This window comes from Marmota marmota, unplaced genomic scaffold (assembly GCF_001458135.2).
Source record: "Marmota marmota marmota unplaced genomic scaffold, marMar, whole genome shotgun sequence".
Taxonomy (NCBI): Eukaryota; Metazoa; Chordata; class Mammalia; order Rodentia; family Sciuridae; genus Marmota; species Marmota marmota.
In genome coordinates, this window is record NW_025999853.1 from 399540 (window position 1) to 424306 (window position 24767).

The following is a 24767-nucleotide window of genomic DNA, read 5'->3' on the forward strand; positions in this document are numbered from 1 at the left end:
GGCCTCTCGCCTGCTCCGCACCTTATCCCTGACCCGGGTCCTGGCTGGCCCGCACGAGCGTTTGGCGCGGTCCCGTGACTTCCCCGGAGCTGGTGCGCTCCTGCGCTCTGTCAGGCTGTGGGTCAGGAGCGAGGTCTGGGTTGCAGGGAGGAAGAGAAGAGTGGGTGAAAAGTATCTTGACCTCCTGCCCTGGCCATGACCTTCCCTTGCCTCCACCCACCCACAGTTGTCATGTCCGGGAGCTTTTAGGCAGGTGACTGTGGCAAGGTGTGTGTGGAGGGTCTCTTCTTCCCAATCCCCTACCTGCAGCCTATTTCCAAATGGCCCCTCAATTTGACAAAAAATCCTACTTCTCAGATTTTGATCACCTACTTTGTGCCAGGCAAACCCAGGGTGGGTGGGCAGGGATTCTATGAATGACAGGTGTTTTACAGTTTTGGAAACTGAGGCTGGGGAGAAAGGCAGAGGCTGCGTTTCCCTCTGATGACTCCCTGAGCAGGGAGAACGGCCCTGCCACCTGCAGAATGTCCCCCAACCACTGTCATCTACTTTCCCTCCACCCACACTCTGCCTCCAGTGCCCAGGCTGCAGGATGGGAGAAAGCAGGGGAGATGGCGGGCTGGAGGGTAGTGGTGCACGAGAGGCTGAGCGGTCTGCTGTGTGGAAAGATGGGCTCGGGAGTGGTGGAGTGACAGCACTGAGTCAAGAGAGCCGAGGACCAGAGCCGGGAGGCCTGAGGGCCAGGCCTGGGTAGTGCAGAGAGAGGCTCGAGCCCTGTGTGTGTAGCATCTACTGTGATCCCATGACCTCTAGGGCTTTAGGCCCAAGAGCCTTGTTGTGGCCCTGGCATGGCCTCTGATGAGGAGGGCAAATGGAAGAGAGGGCAGTTGGGATGAGGGTGGTGTACAACTTGGCAGAAGTAAGGGCCTCTGGCCACCAAGAGAACCCATAGCCAAGTTGGAGCCAGAAGGGCAGCGCCTGGAACCTTCTCCACTGGATGGAAGGCTCTCGGGGGTTTTCCATGCAGGGCATCAAGCCTCCCGTATCCTCCGCGCAGCCTCAGCAGTCCACTCCCCTCCCCGAGCCTCAACTTCCACCCCTGTGGAACCTCATTCCCAGAGGCCACATTCCCTGCCCCACTGACCTCCAATGGAGAGCTCTGGACTCCATGAGCAGAAGGCTGTCTACAGGCTGGGGACATGCTGGGCAAATGGGGGCAAGGACTCATTTCACCTTTAAAGAGGTGTAGAGCTGATGCGGGGGAGGGGTGTGTGAAAGGAACGTGGCTGCAACAGAGGCCCAGCCACTGGCCACCGTGGAGTGGAGGGGCCACAGTGGAGTGGAGGGTCGGGAGTTAGAAGGGGCATCTGGGGCTTGGAAGCTATTCCTCAAGATCCCTTGAAAAGAAATTTCTCCCAGAAAAAATCCTTTGAGGTGACCATGACCAAAAAGAACTAGCCATGGTTTTCTGCTGGGGTGACCTTGGGCAGCTGGCTTGACTTCTCTGAACCTCAGTTTCTTCGTCTGGAGAATGGGGCTGTGTCACTGACTTCTTCAAGGCACCGAGTGGCTTACAGACCCTGTCAGGTCTCAGAGCAACTTGCAGGAGCCTGGCGCACAGTAGGTCCTTCACAGACATTTGTGGAAGGGAGAGCAGAGTAGCTCTAGGGTGCTGCAGTTAGACTCCTAGGCTTGGGATGGGAAGGAAGGGAGAGGAGCCGGGCGGGCTCCCAGGGCGGGCTGCTTCTTAATGTGGATCTGGGGGAGGCGGGGGCGAGTGCTAAGGGGGGTGTGAGGAGGAGGGGCCCCCTCTGCGGGGACCACTGAGTCACGAGGACATGTAAGCGACATGACAACCAGCAACGTGGTAACCAGGAAACTAGCGGTGGGAAACGAAGCTGAGCTGTGTGGGGTGGGGGTGGGAGGGCGAGACTGGCAGCGCCAGGCGGGAGGGTCCTGGCAGCAGCTGGGCTGGCCACCCAGGCAGAGGAGGTGAGGCCCCGGGCCAGCAGGTGGGCCGGGCAGAAGCAGGGGGCCAGAGTGGAGGGAGGGGACACGCCCGGGCGCGGCGGGCAGGGGGCTTCTCCACACCTCCCAGGCCCGCTCCTCTCCCCCACTCTTCGTGCCTCTCCCCCTAGGATGCCAAATTTGGCTCTTGCAATCTGTCGTCTCTTCTGAGATTGGCACCGGGACGAAAGCCGAGCGCATTACATCATCACCGCTCCCCCTGCACGAGGGAGCGGGAGGGGCAGGCCCGGGCCAAGAGGCCACTGTCCTCCCTGCCCTCTGCCCACCCTGCCGGCCTCAGGCGCAGGCGCGGGGGCTTCTAGGGGCAGCTGCACGGACCTGGAGGCAGGACAAGGCCCCAGTCTAGGGGAGATCCCCAGATCTGGGGAGGAAGCCAGCGTGCCGCTGTCCCCCTGGTGAAGTGAGGCCTGTGGCGCCCAGGACCCTTCTCTGTCTTTGCAGTGCTTGCTGTGTGACCTTGGGCAGGTCCCCTCATGCAGAAGCCACATCCATACAGAGAGCAGTTGGCTGCTCAGGCCTGGGTGACTCTCCTGGTGAAGGAGCCTGTGGGTGCTGTGCTCTTCAGGGTCTGAGGAGGGGGTGGGTTCTGCATGCCCATCCCCGTGACCTGGAGCAGCGAGTGGCTTCACCTCATGACCCCTTCTCCTCCTCTGAAAAGTGGGGATGGTGGATATTCAAGGCACTAGATAGGACGGAGGGCACAGGAGGGCGGACACGGCCCTGAACCGGCAGATGAGCAGGAGCCACACTGGTGGGGCCCCTGGGTGGAGACGGGGGCAAGCGGCCCAACCATTGCTGGGGTTGGGGTGGCAGGGTGGGGGTCTTCAACCAGACCGACGGTCTGAGCTTCTGTTGGAGATCTCATCCCTCGTTTTACAGAAGTGGAAACTAAACCCCGAGGGGGACGTGGGTCCCTGAGGGTCACAGTGATGGTTTGAGGGCAGAGGTGACAGAGCTAAGGCCTGAACCCAGGGCTCCTGGCTGCCAACCCCCTGGAGGCAGAGAGACAGGAGCTCCATGGCTCGCGGGACAGCTCCTACCCAGGAGCTCTGACCCACTCTGCCTTGGGCACCTCCCTTCTCCATCCCCACCCTCCAGACCCCCCATCCAGGGCGCAGGTCCTGCTCCGTCTGTTTGAGGACCCCCTGTCAGGCTCATTTAGAACCAGTTTCAGGCAGTCTCTGGCAGGAACAGGCTGGATGTGGGGTGAAGCTAGAAGGTTATGATCCATTCTAGAAAATTCCTAGAACTAGAGACCAAGAAAAATGGGGAGTAACTATAGACTTTTGGTGAAATAGTGAGCTCCCCATTGCCAGGCCTATGCAAGTGGAACCAGGGATCTTGGCCTTGTGACTCCCGCTTCATGGGCAAGGTTGAATGACATCCCCACCTCCAAAATCCTAGGAGTCTTTGATGTTCTCCGGAGGAGAAGGGAGGTAGCGCCCTTCACTTCCACTCTTCCCAGCTAGTGAAGCCACATTCCTCCCCAGGCACCAGGCTAGGAGCTTCTGCAAGTTCTCATCTAGTCCTCCCAGCAACCTGCACTGTTGACTTAATATCCTGATGTTACAGATGGCAAAGCCATGGCCCAGAGAGTCTATGTGATCTGCCCAAGGTCACACAGCAAGAAAGTGCAAAAGTGCCTGAATTTGAACTTAGACTGATCCAGTTTTCGGAGGCTGTCTTTGGGGCTTCCCTGGGGAAAAGAGTGGAAAATATTCCTCCCCTGTGCTGGGGCTTGGCAGGAGATGGTCTAGTCGCCTCCACAGCCTGACACCCCCTCAGGGATCCTCTGGGGGCTCCGTTCTGAAGACACAGACATGAACTGGAGGGGACGACTCATTTCATAGACGGGAAGACTGAGGCTCAGACAAGAGATAACCTACCCAGAGGTGTCTAGTGTTAGATTTCGGCCAGGAGCTCCGTTCCCTGCATGAGTGGGCAAGAAGGGGCCTTTGGGTTGATGGGGACATGAGATGTGAGGCTGGGGTCACACAGGGAATGGTTCCAGACTAGGACTTGGGGCAGAAGAACCAGGCTCTGAGAACAGAGAGAGAAACCAGCAGGGACAGCACCTCTGTCCTCCTTGTCCTGTCCCCAGGGCCACCTGCTATATCAGTGTCATATGGCTTGGTGAGGTCAGGGGAAATTGAGTGTCAAACCTGCTGGAGAAGAGATGATCTTGGAGACAGCAGCCTTGGGCTCCCTGTGTGACCTTAGGTCAGTCCATCACCCTCTCTGAGCTTGGTCTGCCCATCTGTATGACAAAGAATTTGGAAGGAAGGATCTGTTTCCAACAAGTCGCTGCCATTGGGCTGCTGTCTCAAAAGGCCCCTCCCCTGCAGACCCTGGGCCCTGGCAAAGGGGCGGTCAGGAATCCTGGGGGTTGGCGTAACCTTTCAGCCTCCCGGGCGCGCAGCCCTCCTCGGTGTGGGGGATCGCCAGCGCGGCCCTTCTTCTCCTTTTCGCCTTTATTTTTCTCCTGCTCCCTCTTCCCCTGGCTACGTGGGCTGATCGCTGCTCAAACTTTTAATTCAGATGGTAATTGAAATAATAATATGGGCTGAGGCCTCTGTGCTTGTGACGCCGCAGCTGGCGGAGCTCCTCTATGAATAGCGCTTGACTCACAGGCGCGCTCCTGCAGGCGGCGGCTCGCGGGGGTGGGCGCGTGTGCGCGGCCGGGGGCTCGCGCTCCTGCCCGCTCGGTCCCCAGCCCCCACCGCAGAGGTCTGAGCCCGCGCCGCCACGGCAGCCTGCCTCTGGTCCCTGGGCCCACCTGGAGGACCGAGGGCGCAGGTGGCGCTTCTCATTCGTAGCAGGGGACACTGAGGCTCGGGAGGCGGGAAGCAGGCAGAAAGCACCCGGGCCCATTTCTGAACAGGTGGGTTTTGCCTGATTCTGAGACCACAGTTCTTGATCAGGACACACAGGCCAGGGAGACCCGGGAGGCTTTGCAGGGACGAGGCCCCTGCCTCTGCCTCTCATCCCGGCCTCCACCTTCTCACAGCCTCCCCCCAGCTCGCAGGCCTGAGCACACAGCACCCACGAGGGCTGCTGGGATTGCTGTGTGAGTGCTTGGTGACAGGGTGACAGGGAGGTTTTCTTGGGGTGGCTGCTGGTCTTGGGTCACAGGGCTCCATGCTGGGCTTCAGATCCATGAATTCACTTAATCCTCCCAGCGCCCTCTGTTCAGATGAGAAAACCGAGGCTTAGTGGGAAGCCAGGGTGGCCCCAGTCTCTGGGCCGAGACACACACACACCCTTTGTCCTACCTATGTGCCCACCTCCAGCCACCCTGGGCCCCTCCATTTAGCCTCTCCCAGCCTGGCCTCCCCTCTCTCCCTTGCCTTGGGGTCCCTGGTGCCAACAGTTGGCAGGTGGAGGTGGGGAGCCCTGAGGACCCTGTCAGTCACGGAGAGCTGGTCCTTGGTGTTCAGACCCAGCAGAAGCTGTGCAGAGAGAAGGCAGCGTTGTCCTGGTGACCTACCAGCTGGGAGAATTTGTGTAGGCCACCTAAGGGACCCATGGAGGTCAGGGGACCTGGGGTGCTGCTAGACAGATGAGCCCCCGGGACTGGAATGAAGAAGAAAACTCTCCCCCGCTCTACCTGGCAGCCCCCGTCTCTTCCTGCGGCTATCTTTTCTCCAGAACCTCTCTTGGGAGATGAAAAAACAGCTCAGAGACCCACAGGGGTTTGCCCAAGGTCACACAGCAGTGGTGGCAGGACTGAGGCCAGACCTGAGCCCATGGCTCTTCCCAACTCCCCTGCCTCCTGACAGCCCCCAGGGGTGCTGACACCCTCCTGACTCTCCAGGACAACCCTGTATCTCTGGGGATTAGAGGAGGAGAGGAAGGGCTAGACCTCTGAGCACCATCCCCCACCCCCATAGGAAAATCAGGATTAGAGAGAAGGACAGGGACAGGGGCAGCACCTGTCCCATCAGCAGGGGGAAGGCGCTCAGCCACCCACCCACCCCACAGGATGCTGACCAGTTCCTGTCTCTCTGGGAAGCTCGCTGCACTCTGGGGGGCAGGGAGCACCTGTGGGGGGGTGGCCCTGCACCGGCTCTGCCCTTAGGTCATCCTCTCGGTTGCCAGAGCCCACCAGCTCTGCCGGGCCTCAGGGCCATCTGGGCAAGACAGAGAGGAGGGGACTGAGCTGTGGGGAGCGGACCCCGCCTTCCTGTTAGGAGGTGGGGGCCCAGGGCAGGGGGCTTGTCCAACCTGGAGTTGGTGGCAGAGGTGGCACCAGGCTTCCCCCTCGGGCCTCTGGGCTCCTCTGTGAGGTCCTCTCCCACCCACGCAGCAGGTCTCTCCCCGCCCTGAGCCCAGCCAGGAAGCGCTCCTGCCTGACAGCAGCGGGGGCCTCTGCCCATCAGACAGATCAGCATTAGGGGACCCCAGAGGCCACACAGGGGAGGGCAGGCACAGACAGGAGGGGCAGCCCACCTCCTCTGCCCCCACCCAGCTTCTCTGGCCTCGGTAGTCCCTGCTGAGGCCCAGGGTGGAAAAACAGAGGGTCTGGGTTCAGTCCAGCCACACCCCTGAGAGACTGCCACCTTGGGGACGTTGTCACCTCTCAGAGCCTGTATCCCTGCTCTGCAGGTGTGGGCCTGGACCCGTGTCTGAGGGTTGCCAAGGACGTTGTGAGCCCCGGAGTCTCTGAGTGCATGGTGGCCCAGCCACTCGGGGGCCACTGCCGGCTTCCAGCCCTTAGCCTCCCTGCGCCACCTGTCTTATCAGGGGATGGCTTGGGTGTCACCTCCCTGCTGAGCCCCAACCTCTCTCCCTCGTTCTAGCTTGGGTAAGGGGGGGGGCGCGAGCCCAGCACCGGCTCCGGGCCATGCAGCTGCAGATCCCAAGGCCACCTGACCTTGGAAGAGTCTCCGTCTGGCTGGGCTCCAGGGCTGTCCCCCAGCCACCAGGGAGTAACTGGGCAGCCAGAAGGAGAAGGACCCAGGCAGGGCAGAGAGGCCTGTGGCCACAGGCTAAAGCTGTCCCAGGTCCCTGAGGTCAAGGCCAGGGCGGGAGTCAGGCTGCCATGGCGGGAGTCACAGTTGCCAGAGACACTGACGGCAGGGCCTCACCCAGCAGTCCAGTGGGAACGGGGCAGTCCCTGTCCAGGAGCGGGGAGGCTGCTTCTGAAGGGTCCCTGCAGGGGACAGTGGAGAGTTCTAACCAGGCCGGGTGAGGGACTGGACCTGGAACCCGCACAGCCTCTGTTCTCTGGCGGCCGTGTGGATGTCCTTCGAGCCCACGGTCTGACCGTCTCCTTCATGGCCTCTGTCCCCTCTGGTTGGGCCCCAGAGCCCTGTCACAGCCCTTCTGAGGGGCCACTGAGGACACAGGTGTTGGTCCGTCATTGGGTTGTAGAATTGATTTAATGAGTTGTGCTACTTATTTTTTGAATAAAATAAAAAAAGAGAGAACACTTCAAAACACTATGCACATAGTGAGGACAAGTATTATTTTGGGAGGCTCTTGTTTCAGAGATATATACATAATATATATTTTGTATAATTGGTTAAGATTATATATATTAACATATTAAGTAGCAATCAATAACAAACAACTTGTTTGCTTTCTCTCTGGGTTTTGATTGAAGAGTTTGAAAGGACCAGTAACCCCACACCAGTAATCCCAAGGACTCAGGAGGCTGAGGCAGGAGGTTAACAAGTTGGAGGCCAGCTTCAGCAACTTAGTGAGACCCTGTCTCAAAGTAAAAAAATCAAAAGGACTGGGGATGTAGCTCAGTGGTAGAGCGCCCCTGGGTTCCATTTTTTAGTACCAAAAAAACAAAAAAGTAAAGAAAGACTTCGAAGTCGCTGCCTGTATAGGAATCTGAGGCAGCACTGATCAGAGGCTCAGGTGCACAGGCTCCTTTTCTCCTGGATGCTGGGTTCCAGGAATTTCAGGAAGACCCTGTTCTGCCCCCAGAGGCCCCTCCAGCTGCCCAAGAGGCCCCAGGCACCCAAGCTCAGCTCCTGCCATTATCCGCCCACCTGGACCAAATTCCCCACTCACTCTGTTGGTTAGTCCTGTCCCACAAAGCTCCTGTCCCCATCCCTGGAGCTTCCCCTGGGGGTCCAGGCCAGCCCTGCGTCCTCCTGGGACCTGCTGTCTCAGCTCCTGGCTCCTGTCCTGACACAGGACATTTACACATGGAGCTGGCAAAGCGGTGCTGTGTCTTATTCTCTTCCCTCAGCACATAGTAGGTACTCAGTAAATATTCATTCATTCAACAATTATTTACAGAGCCCCTCCGAGGCACAGCTTGTGCTGTGTTGGGGACACGCCAGGCGGGAGGGTAAATGCTGCACCAGCTCGGGACACATTTCAGCTGCTGAATGAATGAATGAATGGGGGTGGCTGGAGGTGGGGGGTCTCTGGCCCCAGAATCCGGGGGGAGATGGTCAGAAGTGACAGCTGAGCATGCTCGGTAGGCTCACTGTTGGTGACAGTCTCCTGGCTGTGCCGCGGGGTGCTGGGGCTGGAGCAGGGGCTGGCCAATCCTGCCACCCTCTCTGGCCTTCCTGGGGCCTCTGTTGGGCCCTGTCCCACAAAGCTCCTGTCCCCGTCCCTGGAGCTTCCCCTGGGGGTTCAGGACCTTGAGCCTAGGACAACTGGGAAGAAGCCAGTGTTCGGTGGAGGAGAGGCCACCTGCTGTGTCCAGTGGCACGGAAGGCCTCTTTCTGGTGTCTGCTCAGAGCCACCTCCACTGAGAGGTGCTCCCTGACTACATGTCAAAAATAGCTTCTCCTTAGTCACAGTCTGTGACATCGCCCTGCTCAGGCCCTTCAGGGAATTATGACAAACTCCAAGTGTCTCAGGTCCCTGTCAACTGTCAGATGTTTGCCCGGCTCTGGGGCTGGGGGAGGCAGAGCCAGGGTCCATGGCCCGAAGGACCTAGAGAGGGGGTCGGCTGGGTCCGCAAGGGCAGGAGGATCAGGAGACGCGGGGCCTCTGGGTGCAGAGGTCTGAGTGGACCCCATGTGGGAGGGCCCCGGAGGAGCCTGGAGAACTCATCCCACAGCACAGGCAGCGCGAGCCCCCAGGCTCCATCAGGTGGGGGCTCAGAGGAGCGCTGGAGGGGCCAGGGGAGTATGGGAGGTGAGGAGAAGGAGGCAGGGTCCTCCCCTCCAAGAAGAGCTTCTGCACTTCCCAGTTTACCAACCCCTGTCTCCCTGCACATGTGTGCAGCGCGCCTTTACAGTGGGCGTTCTTCTTCCCCACTTTAGGGATGTGACTCAGAGAGGTTAACACATTTCCAATAGCCACACAGCCCACAGGTGAAGTGTTCTCAGACTTTCTGGGGTTATAGTCCTTGTTGGGGACCTTATGAATGTTATGACCTTTCTCTGAAAAATACACATATGTATGCACCAATTTTAAAACTTTTCCTATATATTTTTTCCATAGGTAATACATTCATATGGTTCTAAAATTAAAAAGACACAAACGAAAAAACAGTGAGGATTCTTCCTCCCACCGGTCCCCAGCCACCTGCTTTCTCCCTTGGAGGCAGCCCATGCCACCAGTTTCCTGGGTCTCCATCCAGAGACAAGCAAATACGTGTGTCTATAAATTTCCTTCTCTCCGTTTTTACACAGCGGCAGTACTCTACTCGCTGTTCATGACTGTTGCCTTTTTCACTTAAAATACATCTTGAAGACCCACATGGCTGCGAGAGTCCCTCCCTGGTCTGCGCCTGCGCAGCGGCTGCTCAGGGTGGGCACGGGCAGCTTCCCAGCTGAGCTGCAGAGCAGGGCTGCCGGGCGCCAGGTGCAGGGGTCTCGGGCTGGGGCTCCCAGGGGCACGGAAACCCCAACTGCAGTGCCCACTCTCCCTACGCCCCAGGCCTCCCCTTCAGGTGGCACCCCTGGGACATGGGTGCGTCTGTGAGTGGGGGCAGCGGCTCCCACTCCCCAAGCTCTGGGGGACCCCGCTGCCCTCCACCAGCAGCCCCAGCTCCTGGAGCCTTGTTTGCTGGGAGTCAAGGGCATGGCAAGGATTGGGGACAGTGACACTGCCCCCCTCCCTCCTCCCTGGGCTGGCTGCAGGGGTGGGGCAGACGCCTGCTGTGCCCAGGTCACCTCTGCTCCCGTCCCCTGCAGTCCAGCCCAGCAGGGTTCCTGCACCCCAGGATTTTCCAGCCTTCTGCCTGGGGGCTGGGAAGGGAGGGAATCCCAGCGGGGCTCAGGTGGTCTGGGGGGGGCAGCCACATGGTGCTGCCTGAGTCTCCCCTGGTCTCCGCGGCTGCCCCAGACCCCTCTCCTGCTCTGAGATGGGGTCCACTGAGACCCTCTCTCTCCCCTCAGTAAGCTTCTCACCACCATCCACTCAGGTGTTCTCCCGACTCTGCCCAGCACTCAGGGAGGCCCAGATCTGACATGGGGTGGGGGGGACAGCTCCATCTGGACCGCCAAAGCCAGAATCCTCCCTCTGAAACCCAGTCCTCTTCATCTTCTTCCATCATCCATGGCTTTTGACACTGCCACTCCCCTTACCCACATCCCACTGCCCATCAGTCCTGAGGACTCTTTGTCTAGATGTGCCCACATAAGCTGGGCACGGTGGCACATGCCTGTAATCCCAGCGGCTCAGAAGGCTGAGGCAGGAAGATCGCAAGTTCAAAGCCAACCTCAGCAACTTAGCGAGGCCCTAGCAACTCAGCAAGACCCTGTCTCTAAATAAAATACAAAAAAAGGGCTGGGGTGTGGCTCGTAGTTGAGTCCCCCGGGGTACAGTACCCAAAAAAAAAAAAACCAGAATGTCCCTGCACCCCTTCTCTTCTCTCTCTGGCTCCACGGCCACCATCCCCGCAGCTCCAAGCCACCACATCACCTCCTCGCGGTCCTCCTGCCTCCACTGTGCCCCACAGAGACCAGCCTAGGACACTTTGTCACAGTGATGTGCCCCAAGCCCTGAACGCTGCAGAGCTCAGAGGACAAGGACAGAGGGCCACTGTGACAGTGCTGGGAATTGTTGGGTCCTTTTCTTTGCAGTGCTGGGGATGGAACCCAGGCCCTCACACTCCCGGGCAAGCGCTCCGCCACTGAGCCCAGCCCCAGCCCTCTTTTAATTTTTCATTTTAGGCAGCATCTCACTGAGTGGCCCAAGATGGCCTCCAACTCACCATCCTCCTGCCTCAGCCTCCTGAGTAGCTGGGAGTATGTGTGGTAGATGCAGCACCACACGAGGCTGGGATGTGTTGTTTCTTAAGTCTGTTGTCACATACCCAGGGATTATGGTTTTATTCCTTATTTCTGTTTGTCTTAAAGTTGTCACATGAAAACTTAAAAGGACAGACCTGGCAAAATCCAGCCACCTGCCTACCCGCTCCCCGCCCGCCACCTCCCACCTCCAGGCCTTCACCCTGGGCAGCTCTTCCTCTTGCTCACTTCACTGCTGCGACTGGGCCTCTGCAGATTCTCACAGCACTCAACTTCTTCTAGAATGTTCTACACCCCATTTTCCACCCAGACATACATTTCCCTGACCGACGCCCACTTACCACTGGGTCTCAGCTGACTGCCAGAGACTGCATCAGCCAGAGCGCCCCACCTTCCCTCTCGTCTGACGCCACGCTGCCCCTCCACCCGCGTAACCTGGCTGTTCATTGCCCGCCCAGACCCTCCTGCCCCTCGAGCATCCTCCGGCTGATACAGAAGCTGGGCGGGCAAGGCCTGTACCGACCCCCAGCAAGCGTGCAATCAATAGCGACCTCAGAGGCAGCTTTGGAAGGGAGGCTGAGCAGGCCCCGGGGGCCCCCGAGGAGGCAGGGATACCTGAAGCCCCAAGTGTGCTCTGGACAAGAGACGCCTCTAGGAACCCCTTTACCATCCAGTCCCCGTAGGAGCGAGGGCACAGGCATTTGGGGCGGCCGCTTTATGGGGTAATGACCTCTCCATCAAGGGCAGAGGCCAGCAGGGCGCCCTGTGTGTGGGAGCAGGAGGCCTCTGCGTCCCCACCTCCAGCTCGTGCAACTGGCCCTGACAGGAGGCCTCCTGGACGCTCCAGGGAGCCTGGCTCAGCCTGCCCACCTGCCCCGCATTCTCTGTCTGGGAGGTTAACAGGGCAGGGTGGGGGCAGAGCAGGGGAGTGGGCGGGTTCCATCACCCCTCTCAGAGCCTGTGTGAAGCCCAGACTTGCCCGTGTCCAGGCCCTGGCTGGACCTCAGATCAGGAATCTGGCTCCTGGCTCCAGATTGTTTTTGTGATCCAGCTTCTCCTTTCCCAGTGCAACGGGTGTCACTGAACCCAGCACATAGTAGGTCATGTTTATCAAACGGAAGCAAACGAGTGGGTGACAGTGTCTTTTCAAGGCAGGAGGAAGCATGCCTTGGCAATTTCCTGGTGCCAGCTGCCAGGATCCAAGTCCTGGTTCTACCACGTATGAGCTGTGTGACCTTGGGCAACCTCTCTGTGCCTTAGTTATCCTACTTCTAAAATAGGAATGATAACAGTACTTTCCACTGAGGTCACTGTGAGGATGTAGAAATCGATCGTCGTGAGCACTCAGGGCAGCTCCACACAGAGTATGTTTGTGCTAAATGCTCAGCTGCTCAGAGTAGATTCTGCAATGTCACAGGGTTCGTCGTAGGGGAGGGGCAGGTATGCAGAGGGATTTCAGGGTCCAGAGGAAGGTGTGGGGGGAGGAACAGCGTTTGCTGAGCACACACTGTGTGACAATCTGCATCTGACCCTTGGGAGCAGCCCACAGGTAGGCACTGCTACGCTCTTTCCTAAGTGGAGACCCGGAGTCCCACAGAAGTCGATGGCCTGCCTGCGGGCGGGACGGAGCCCAGTTCTGGGTGATTCTGAGGCCACCGTCCTGCCCACTTGCTCCCTAGTGCGGTGCTGGAGGACAACCCAGGCAGGAAGGTGTGGTTGGGTGCGGGGGTTCCGGGACATTGCCTCTGAGACCCTGGGGAGGAAGCCCAGAGGACAGTTCAGCCCTGGAGAGATTCGCACCTGGCCCATCGCCCACTCTGTGCCGGGCACGGGACACTCCCAGTCCAGGTGTTCCGGTCCCCGTGGCAGTGAGCTCTACTATTAGCTTAACCTACCCATGAGGTGCGCAGGGAGCGGAGAGGTCAAGGGGCCTGCCTGAGGCCACCAGGTGGAGAGTGGCACGGAGACGGGAGAGTTGAAGCCACCCCGCTGGGAGGGGGACGAAGCAGCTCTTGAGATGCATGTGGGGGGCAGTCAGATCCCCAGGGTCTGAGGAGCAGGACGGGGTGTTGAGAGGGCCTTGAGTATGTGGGGACAATTTCCCCTGCGAATAGCTTTGTCCCCAGTTCCCCCTGGCACTTTGGAGGGTGCAGCTCAGCCTTGGGCCCCCACTTTCCCTGAAAAGACCCACACATTAGAGTGGACAGGGGCCCCCTGCCCTGGGGGCTCAGGTGAGAGAGGCCTCAGACCTAGAGTTGGGACAGTCTCCGTGCCCTCGAATGTAGGGAGATGGGACGATGGTGACACTGTCTCCCACCCCCCAGGGAGAGCTGCCCCCCGAGGACCCTCCTGGGTGCAACGAGTTTCCCTGTGGCCCTGCCCCACTGCCCTGTGCCCTCCCTTGGGAGAGTTGGCGTCCCCTCCAGCTGGGGGCTTGGGGATGGGTGGGCTGGGGCCACCTTCCTGTCACGCCCCCCCCGCCCCGAGCCTGCTGAGCGCTGGGCTGTATGGCAGCTTCCCACCCTCTGACCAGGGACGAATATGGTCCCCTATTTTGAGGACAGAGAAAGGCCCCTGGCCAGAGCACCGTCAGGTGGGGCCAGGACTAGAAGGGCTGTCTGTGGTCCCGGCACGGTTCCTAAGTCACCATTGCCGTCACCTCTGTCACTGGCAGGTCTCTGTAGGTGACACTAGCTCCATCTTCAGATGAAAATCTGCGGCCGGGGAGGTGCTCAAGGGGAGCCCCAGGGCCAGGCCTGGCCACCCCACCCAGACGTGGGCATGTTGGTGCCATGAGGTTGGTCAGAAGCCGGGTGGAGGAGGACAGCCAGGGCCCGCAGTGCGGCCAGGGAGGGCCCCCGGGAACCTGGAGGGACACGCAGGGCCTGAAGGGAGACGGTGAGGGGCACAGGACGGCAGGTGAAGGGGCCGAGGGCGGAGTGTGGGGACTGGGCGAGGAAGACAGTCCCACTTGTCATGTGAGCTGAGCGACCCTGGGGCTCAGCACCTCCCACCTCTGTGGCCAGCGGCTCCTCAGCTGGGGAGGGTGTGACGACCCTGTTGTGGCTGCAGCAGGTGCTTAATAAATACTCGTGAGGCCAACAAGGAACGCCACCGTGTTTCGTGGAGAGAGACCCTGCCTGGCACGCAGTGGGCCCTTCCTGAGTGTCCCTGCTCTCAGAGAGGCTTCGGCTGGGCCCAGGCTGAGCCGCGTGACCTGGGGCGGGTCACGTCACCACATCACTCGCCCTATTGTCGCACCTCAAAGTGCAGTATCAGGGACCTCAAAGGATCATAGCTGGCGGGATGGAGTGTGGGGAGGGCTGGGGCCACTGTCTGGACCTGTGCCACTGTACCATGTGTCTCACGGGTGGGGACAGTGCAGAGAGGGAGGAGTGCCCGTGAGGACCACCAGGTTTCTGGGACCCAGGGGCTGCCGGGACGTTGACTTTGCTTTTACAAATGGAGTTGTGGACATGGAGGGGGCCTTTAGTGTCATTAAGTGCCAGGAAAACCTAAGAAGTGACAGGAGCCGGGGGTCTTCTGCCTCCTGTCCACCCGCTGGCAGGTGGGGCCTGGCCCCACTTTGCTCCTCAGACGGGGCGGGAAGCCCGGTGCCTGCACTGCCAGCCCTGTGGGTCACCTCCATGTCCCCCCCAGGGAACAAGCTTCCTTTGGCAGTTGTCAAATAGCCGTGCCACCTGGGACACCGCGTGGCTCTGCTCCAGGCCTGTTTCCCTCCTTGTCCAGTGGGATCTGGACTTGGCTCCCGGGCTGGGGCGTGGGCAGCGTAGTAAAGTGAACAGGGAGCCCAGCTCGGTCGGGGCTGGCGAGCGCGTCACGTCCGTCTCTGGCCCAGGAAGGATGTTCCTTTTTAAGACCAGCCAGCTTCTGCTGTCACCTCGTTTCCTAAAGAACCTTGCCCCTGAGGATCCAGGATGCCACCTTGGAATGGGGACAGTGGCTCCACTGTCCTGAGCTTCCTTTAGCCCTGGGCTAGCCACCTGCACCCAGGGGTTTGGGAAACCCTGGGTCACCTCTGCTTCTATCCCTGTCGAGCTCCGTGAGGCTGGATAATGGCAGGGACACGCCTAGGAGGAGGCGTCGCCGCAGGCCTGGGGGGCACTGAGGCCAGGAAGAGGAGGGGCCTGTTTGAGGTCAGGCCACAAGGCAGTGGCAGAGGGCCGGCCTCCCTGACCCAGGGCCTCCACCCTCTCAGGCCAGGGAACAAGCCAGCTCAGGGCCTCCAGAAGACGTGTTTAATGGCAGGAACTCATTACCTACATCAGAGGCTCCAAGTCAGCGCCTGTCCTGTGTCCCTTCCTGTCATCTGCACCCCTTTTCTTTTGCACCACGTAATCCTCTCCAGGAAGCCCTGGGTGACCAGGAAAAGAAAGCCTGGCATGGCCCTGTGATGTCACCTACAAACACAAGGCCCAGCTGGTCCTTCTCACTTTTTGGTGAGGTGGGCGCTCCACCCACACTCTAGCAGGTGACCATCCTGCTAAAGAGGTCCGCGGTGGCCAGAGCGGCTGCTTAGTTGAGCAGGTTGCTGCAGACGGGGTTTTCAGGAGGCTGGGGAGTCTCAGCGAGGGCGCAGGTCTGGGGAGGTGACTTCCTCCTGGTGCTGCTGAGCACCAGGACCTTTGGGAGCCTTGAGGACCCACCCAGGCCCCCACGGAAGGAGGGAGCTGCTTTGGCCTGGAGACGGGCCACAGCAAGGGGTGAACTGTGCCCCGGGCTGCACTGGGGGCCACAGGAGGTGGGGAGCAGGGCCTGGGGGTGAGCGGCCAAGCTGGGGTGAGGGTCTGGTGTGTGGGCTCAGCGCCTGGGACTGGCCCTGCCTGGGCTGGCTGAGGCTCCCTCATCTTCCCTCACTAATGGGGAGCAGTGGCCAGGGCTTGGGAGGGGAGGTCCTAGCGCACAGCCACGGGGCGGGGGTGGCTCCTCAGCCCCTGTTCCCAGGACCCCTCCCAGAGGGCAGGAGCCCGCCAAGAGGCCTCTTCTGCAGTGCCAGGTGAGCCACCACGTCAGGAGCCATTTCTTCTGGGCAGAGGGCCAGGGGGACTCGGCAGCCTGGCCTGTGCTCAGCCCGGGCAGGACCCTCAGCCTGTCTGGAGCTCAGGAGCTGCATCAGGGCGAGGCCTCCAAGCCCCATTCTCTCTGCTTCTCCTGCAGGGATGTGGGGACACGCCGGGGCCTTCCTGGGAGGAGACGGATGAGGCCAAAGGGCCCCCCTCCCAGGGCTCTGAGCAGGCCTGCTGGAGCGGCCACCGGCCCCACTCGGGGACCCTCAATGCAAGTGCTTTCCGCCTCTGGACCTCCCCAGCCTCAGGTGTAAAACAAGGGTCTTGAACTCCGTGACCTTGCACACCCCCAGCCGTGTGTGTGTGTGTGTGTGTGTGTGTGTGTGTGTGTCTGAGGGAGGGCAGAGGCCAGGTGGGGAGAGGCCGGGGAAAGAAGACCTTGCTGAAAACTGGGCTTTTGAACCAGAAGCACAGGTGGCCTCCAGTCCCCCAGGCCACCACCTGCAGCCCTTGCTTTTGTGCTTTTGGGGAGGTGACAGCGAGAGCCTGGGAGCCTAGTGATAGTCAGGACCTCCGAGGGGCCAGTTTGCCTAGGGGCTGTTCCCACAGGCCCCCCGGGGTCTTAGAATGCTGGGCTTGCTGGTTCCATTTTCCAGATGAAGAAGCAGGTTCAGAGCGGTCGATGTCCTGCCCAGGTCCCACGGTGGGGCCGATCTGGGACTTCCACCCAGAACTGCGGGCCCAGGGAGATCCTGGGTCGGGTGGGGAAGGGAGAGGAGCCAGGGGTCGGGGTGGGGTGGCCGTGGGGCGGGGTGGGGGCTGGGCTCAGTCTCCCTGGACAGGGAGAGGGAGTTTCTCGGGGGAGAGGCAGCCTCTGAAGCTGTTGATCTCTCAATTATAGCGTTGGCGCGCTCCAGTTGCTGTGGCAACCGAGTTGTCCTGAACCGGGGAAGTGTATAAACATTGCCACAGATGCACAATTAGATCAGGAAGAAGAATAGAACAGAAAATAGAAACTCCCAGCCTTATATAATTCTGGGCCAAAATGTTATCAGGAACCCAGGCTGGGCCCTGGCCCCGGCAGCCCCAGAGCCCCAGGGCAGGCCCCAGCTCTGCTCTGGGCTCCGATGGCAGGGCTGGGGACGGGGGGCAGAGTGTCTGCTCTGGGGGCCCAGCTGCTGTGTCCGCCACCAGGGTAGAGGGGATGATGGGCCTCCTTCGCTGAAACAGCTGGGGACAGTGACAGGCCAGCCTGCCTGTCACCAGCTCCGGGGAAGCGGGAAAGAAGGAGCCTGGCTTTAACTTCTTGGGTCTTGTGAGGTAGGGTTTCTTTTTTTTTTGGTGGTGCTGGGGATGGAACCCAGGCCCTCACACATGCTAGGCAAGTGCTCTACCTCGGAGCCACGACCCCAGTCCTTTTAATTGTCTTTTGAGACATCTAAGAGTTACTGAGGCTGGCCTCGAACGTGCCATCCTCTTGCATCAGCCTCCCCAGTCTCTGGGATTGCGGGTATGTGCCATCAACCCAGCCCAGGCAGGGGTTTTGACCCCCACTGCTGTCCCCAACCCGCATGGGCAGCTGAACTTAAGATGTGAATCTCCAGGGACATCAAATAAAACACAGACAGAAACTTTACCTTTAAACAAGCTTCAGGACCGCTTCTCCACTCTCGGCCTCAGGCTCCCCAAATGGGAGAGCAAGAGAAAGTCACGAGAGGCTGGCAAGAGGGCAAGCATGTTCAGAAGTGGGCTTTTATTGGGGGGACCCTTGTTCTTAGAAAGTTCCATCCAAAAAAGGCCAAAAGGGGCAGGGTTACCAGGGACAGGTGAGTGTAATTCAACCCAAGGGGCCTACATCTACATCTCAAAGCATGCTCTCAACTTCCTGGACCGGGGCACTGTCCAGGTCACTACGAGATGTAGTGACTGGTCAAAGCCTCTCGGTTCCAGGATGGCAGGTGCAAATCATTCAGAGTGGCTCCCTACACCCCACTTTGACCCCCAAATGAGGAAATTGAAGCTCAGAGAGGGACAGTCCAGGGGCAGAGCTAGGCAGGGTGTCTGCCTCTCCTATTCTATTCTTGGTCTCCACATCATGAATTCACTTACTTCCCAGCTGTGTTGTCTTGGGGAGGCCACTTTCCTTCTCTGAGCTACTTGAGAGCAATGATGCCTACACAGGACCAAAGCCTGGGCTTCCCATTGTTCCATCCTGACCACCCCACCTGATTTTCACCCACCACGTCCCAATAAGTGTAGAGTCAGGACAGGAATCGGGCTCATTGGCCAAAAGCAACACTGAGAGAGAAGAGTTCAAGGGAAAAAATCCATCAGAGGTGGGGATGCAAGTACCAACTTTCTGTAATGATGCTAACATAACCTATGACTGCAGCTGTGATGGTGCACACCTTTAATCCCAGAGCCTGGGGAGGCTGAGGCAGGAGGATCCCAAGTTAGAGGCCAGCCTTAACAACCTAGTAAGACTCTCAGCAACTTAGTGAGACCTATCTCAAAATAAATTTAAAAAGGGCTCAGGATACGCCTCGGTGGTAAAGCACCCTTGGGTTCAATCCCTGGTCCAAAAAAAAAAAAAAAAAAGGCTTATGTCTTCTCTGTCCAGTTTGGTGGCCACTAGCCACAGGTGGCTACTGAGCACTTACAATGCTAGTGCAAATGTGAAGCTGAATTCAAACTTGTGTTTCATGTTAATTAAATATGAAGAGCCACGGGTGGCCAGCAGCCAGCATACTGGGCATCACGGGAGGATGTCCAGCCTCGGAGACACCTGGAAGTGCAGAGGCTGGATGCAGGGAGGCAACTGAGGTCAGAGCTCAGAACAAATGGAGAGCAGAGTCAAGATGGGTATCAGGAAGCTTCTAGAACAGTGAGCAAAGCACCGTTGGGGAAGGGGGGGGGTACTTAGGACCTGGATCCAGGTGGCCTTGGCTTCCTGGTTGGAGATGGCCGGCCTCAGGGCCTCCAGACCTGCCACCTCCAGCCTGTGGGGGCGGGGGCGGGGGTCCCCCGACCGCCCAGTCCAGGCTTCTGTGGTGCTGAGTGTCCTTGTGCAGGGGCCCCCGTCCCCGAGCCCGGGGCCCCCCCAGGCAGCCCGTGCTCCCCAGCACCTCACCTGTCCGGCTTCTCCTCCGCAGGCCCTGCCTCTTCCCAGGTGACCACGCCGGCCTCAGGACATGCACGGGCACAGCCGCAACGGGCAGGCCCACGTGCCCCGGCGGAAGCGCCGCAACCGCTTCGTCAAGAAGAACGGCCAATGCAACGTCTACTTCGCCAACCTGAGCAACAAGTCGCAGCGCTACATGGCGGACATCTTCACCACCTGCGTGGACACGCGCTGGCGCTACATGCTCATGATCTTCTCCGCGGCCTTCCTCGTCTCCTGGCTCTTTTTTGGCCTCCTCTTCTGGTGCATCGCCTTCTTCCACGGTGACCTGGAGGCCAGCCCCGTGGTGCCTGCGACCGGGGGCCCGGCGGCCCCCAAGCCCTGCATCATGCACGTCAACGGCTTCCTGGGCGCCTTCCTGTTCTCGGTGGAGACCCAGACGACCATCGGCTACGGGTTCCGCTGCGTCACCGAGGAGTGCCCCCTGGCGGTCATCGCCGTGGTCGTCCAGTCCATCGTGGGCTGCGTCATCGACTCCTTCATGATCGGCACCATCATGGCCAAGATGGCGAGGCCCAAGAAGCGCGCGCAGACGCTGCTGTTCAGCCACCACGCGGTCATCTCGGTGCGCGACGGCAAGCTCTGCCTGATGTGGCGCGTGGGCAACCTGCGCAAGAGCCACATCGTGGAGGCCCACGTGCGGGCGCAGCTCATCAAGCCCTACATGACCCAGGAGGGCGAGTACCTGCCGCTGGACCAGCGGGACCTCAACGTGGGCTACGACATCGGTCTGGACCGCATCTTCCTGGTGTCGCCAATCATCATCGTCCACGAGATCGACGAGGACAGTCCACTCTACGGCATGGGCAAGGAGGAGCTGGAGTCCGAGGACTTCGAGATCGTGGTCATCCTCGAGGGCATGGTGGAGGCCACGGCCATGACCACCCAGGCCCGCAGCTCCTACCTGGCCAGTGAGATCCTGTGGGGCCACCGCTTCGAGCCCGTGGTCTTCGAGGAAAAGAGCCACTACAAGGTGGACTACTCGCGCTTCCACAAGACCTACGAGGTGGCCGGCACGCCGTGCTGCTCCGCCAGGGAGCTGCAGGAGAGCAAGATCACCGTGCTGCCCGCGCCGCCGCCCCCGCCCAGTGCCTTCTGCTACGAGAACGAGCTGGCCCTCATGAGCCAGGAGGAAGAGGAGATGGAGGAGGAGGCGGCGGCCGCCGCGGCTGTGGCTGCAGGCCTGGGCCTGGAGGCGGGCTCCAAGGACGAGGCAGGCATCATCCGGATGCTGGAGTTTGGTAGCCACCTGGACCTGGAGCGCATGCAATCCACCCTTCCGCTGGACAATATCTCCTACCGCAGGGAGTCTGCCATCTGACCTCCAGCCCTGCCCTCTGGCTCCTGCAAGAGCCTCTGCCTGAGGGTGGGCTGCCAGACACCTCCCCACGCTCAGGACAGAGCTGACCCTGGCTCCTTGGACCTTCTGGAGGAAGGTGGGGGCTTCAGAGACGGTGGGACCCCTTCCTGCTGACTGCAGAGCCCAGCCTGGGAAGGGCCCGGCCCGGTTGGCTAGAGATCCCCAGTGCCTACCACAGGTGGCTCTGGGCCCCGCCCCTCCACCCTTCCCCCCTGACCCTTCAAGGACACGCCCCCTCTGCTCTCAGAACCTTGGGGAAGGTGGCTGGACCGCTGGGGGGTGGGCACCGTGGGGTTGGGGAGGGCAGGTGTGGGGCTGGGGGAGGGGGGAGGGGCGTTTCTTTTGCATGACTGTGGACGTGCTCATGACTTTCTTTTGTAAATATCCATGAACAGAGCAGGATGGAGGCCCCAAATCCATCTCTGCTGTTTTTACCTGCAGGACCAGGAGATGCCATCCCTCTGTGCACCTCCCCCCATCAAGACTAGCCCCTCCCCACCCAGCTGGCTGGCCCCTGGGGGCCCCCAAAGACAGCCTTCTTAGTCCCTGGATGATGTGGGTTTGGGTACAGGGTCAGGACCCGGGACCTGGAGAGGCAGGATGGGGACCTGTCCCTCTCCCTCCCTGCGGTCCCTCTGGGCCCCCTGGCCCAGCCCAGATTGACAATGGAGTTTGTAACTATATATTTTTAATAAAGTATATGGTCCAGTAGGGAAGGCTGGTTGAAGACGGAGGGGTGGGAAGAGGCGGGACAGGAGCTCACTGGTGAATGCAGCCGGCTGTGTGCCCCCTGGTGACTCTTGCAGGGGCTCCATCACCTGCCATTCTCCTCCCTGGGAGTCACCGGAAGGGCCTTGAGTGGGCATCAAAGAACTGGGTCTGGGCTGGATGGGGCCTGGTGGAGAAGGCCCATGGGGCCTGCGCGAGGCCCTGGGTTCCACCCCAGCACTGCACAAAAAGGGGGAACCTGGGTCTGGGTCAAAGTTTGACTCTGATTCAGGGAAGTGGGGGGGGCTACTCATTCACACACACACACACACACACACACACACGCACACACACACGCTGATAAGGCTGATGCAGGTCACTGTGGGGGGGACTGGAAACCTGGTCATAGTCCAGGCTTGGTCTCTGCCTCACTTCGGAACCTTGGGGAAGTCCCCCTTCCTCTGGCCTTCCATGACCCTTGCTGTGTGACAACTGTACCCCTCAAACTCAGGCAGTGATGAGTTATTCTTTCTCGAGTTCCCTGGGTGGGCCAGAGCCCCCAATGTGGTTTCTCCCCGGCTCACTCAGGCGGCCACTGGCTGGAACGAACGTCAGGTGAAAAGTTCCAAGGTGATGTTGCCTGGGCTCTGCGTCTCCCCCAGGGACCTCTCCTCCCCACATTCCTTCTGGCATCTGGGAGGCTTCAGGAGGCAGAAGCTGCAAGGGTTCCGAGGCCTAGACTTGAACTTGTAGAGTGATGCTTCCCATGTGTCCCCTCGGCCTGTCCAGGACCCCAGGCCAAGGCAGGTGCAAAGGGTGGGAGACCGTGTGCAGCAGGAGGGCGCGGCCTGACGCCTGGGGGGGGGCCTTTGAAGGTCGGAGGCGTCCTTGGGCTGTCACTATTGCACATGCCTGTGACTGGGAAAGGACCGATGCTCAGATGTCCCCGGACCTGGAACACACCCCGAAGATCCAGCTGTCCCTTCTGGCAAGAGGCCAGGCCGTGGGGTGGGGAAGGGTGCTCTGAAGGCCTGCCCTCACAAGGCATCATGGGAGCCCTTCAGGGTCCCTCCCCAAGTCTCTCACCTGCTTGCCAGCTGCTCAGACACTGTGGCAATTGCTCCTTTGAGGCCCAGCTTCCTGGTCACAGCAAGGTGAGCCGTGGGGACCCAGGAGGGGCAGGCTAAGCAGGAGCTAGGACTTTCTGGAGTGCCTGGGGGGAGCGCGGGGGGGGGGGGAGCCCGGCTGCAGGGAGGATGCTGCTCTCTGCAAGCTGCCTGCTGGCTCAGCTCTGCTGGCTGACTCACCTTCCCTCTCCCACCTGTTCCCCTTCACAGCCCTCCCACCCGCCTCGCCTCTCCTCCCCTCTCCAGATCCCATCTCTCCTTCCACTCCGGGCTCCGGCCGTGGATCACTGAGTCTGGGGGCGGGCGAAGCTCAGATATCCCAGAGCTTCTTGGAATCACGCGAAAGGCCAACTGCAGGGGACCTGAGGGTGCCCAAGCCCTCCCCACCCCAGTCGGTGCAGACTCCCTGCAGAGTCAGGAGCCGGCCACACCCACCCTGCCACCCCACTCAGTCACAGCCCCAGGGGAGAGTGGTGGGTGGCAGGGAGCAGGAAGGGGGCACAGGTGGAGAAAAGGGAGGCGAGGTGGGGGCCGGAGAGGAAGAGGTGTGGTCCCAGGGAAGCAGCAGCCTCACCCCCTCCTCTCCCTGCCCCCCCTTCCTGAAAGCCACCCTTCAGCACCCGCCCTGCAAGTGCTTCCAGAAAACCCATTTTCCTTTGGACTTAAATGGCTTAAAGAGAAATCCGAGAACATAGGTGGCGTTCAACTCGGCAATTTCACGGGTCCACTTCACTCCCTGAAGTGAGGTCCCTGTCAGTCCTTTCTTAGATCACGGGGCTGTGATCCGGCCCTTCTCCCTGTGTGGCTTTGCTCATGGCCATGTGTTCTCGATGCTGACCTTTCTGGGTATTGATGGATTCTAGTTTCCATTTTTAATGCTGCATTAGGAGCCGGCGTGGCGATGCACACCTGTAATCCCAGTGGTGCGGGAGGCTGAGGCAGGAGGATTGTGTGTTCAAAGCCAGCCTCAGCAAGGCCCTGAGAAACTCAGCAAGACCCTGTCCCTGTCTCAAAATATTAAAAAGGTCAGGGATGTGGCTCAGTGGTTAAGCATCCGTGGGTTCAAAACCGGGTACAAAAAAAAAAGACCGCCTTGGATTCTGAAACTCGTCATGCTCCCTGGGCCTTTGCACATGAGGGAGACAACCCCCCTTTGGGGGAAACTGAGGCCTGGAGCAAGGTAGCCTTGAACCAGCTCTCCCAACTCCCAGGCCAGTGCCTTTCCCTGTCCTGGACACAAGCCTGCTACATATTTGGGGACCCATGGCTAGATGGAAATGTGGGTTTAAAAACGAAGAAGCAGTACATCGAGGCCACTAAAACATGAAGCCTTTCCTTTCTTGCGATTTCTTCCTTTGCTTGTGTGGCTACTGCATTGCCCCATGGAAATTCACTTACAAAACACAAGTTCAAAGACAAAAGTAAGAACTTCAAGGCAAAGTTTGCAGAGCATGAGGCCAAGCCAGTCCCTCCCATGGAGCTGGCCCTGTGCTGAGTTCCACTGGCCTAATGCTTCGCCCACAGAGGAGCGAGGATTTTGATTCATGATACACAGTGTGGTGATGTGCATCTCTGTGCAGTCTTTTTTTTCTTCTTCTTCTTGTGGCTGTTTGCTTAGGGTCAGTACTCAGTGAAGGAGCAGACAGAATTCTGGGCTATGTTTCCTAGAAGGCAAAGCCTCAGAATCCAAATCCTTCCACAAACCCTGGACAGTGGCACACACCTGTAATCCCAGCAGCTCAGGAGGCTGAGGCAGGAGGATCGCGAGTTTGAGGCCAGCTTCAGCAATTTAGGGAGACCCTAAAGTAACTTAGAGAGACCCTGTCTCAAAATAAAAAATAAAAGGGCTAAGGATGTGGCTCAGTAGTTAAGCAGCCCTGGGTTCAATCCCCAGTACCAAAATAACTAAATCAATAAATAGATAAATTAATTAAACAGATTCTTCCACAAAACAGGCTAAACCTTAAAAAGTTGGGAAGGGATGAAGTTCAAAGCCAGGCTTCCCTCAGAGTTTCCCAGGGGGTTCCCAGTAGGAGACTGAGAACAGGCAAGGAAGGACAGGATGCCAGGCAGCGGTATACACTGATGGCCCCAGGACATGGAGCCAATCCAGCTGGCATTTCCTTGACTAGTACAGAAAGGAAAGATCCTGGGTGTGAAAGC

At 59.4% G+C, this 24767-nt stretch overlaps 1 protein-coding gene across 4 annotated transcripts in view; it reads left to right on the forward strand.

Moving 5' to 3' along the window:
- Kcnj4 (potassium inwardly rectifying channel subfamily J member 4) overlaps positions 1 to 21480 on the forward strand; it is a 26617-nt gene extending 5137 nt beyond the window's left edge. The window contains exons 1-2 of one of the 4 annotated variants that reach the window (XM_048801428.1): positions 15664 to 16218; positions 19381 to 21480. In XM_048801428.1, the coding sequence (XP_048657385.1) occupies positions 19420 to 20730 (1311 nt within the window). In that variant the 5' untranslated portion in view covers positions 15664 to 16218; positions 19381 to 19419 and the 3' untranslated portion in view covers positions 20731 to 21480. Of the gene's footprint in view, positions 1 to 15663; positions 16219 to 16340; positions 16537 to 17162; positions 17549 to 19380 lie in introns of those variants that run through there. The other 3 variants (XM_048801434.1, XM_048801437.1, XM_015482641.2) reach the window with 3 other exon arrangements.
- Positions 21481 to 24767: the final 3287 nt, after the last annotated feature.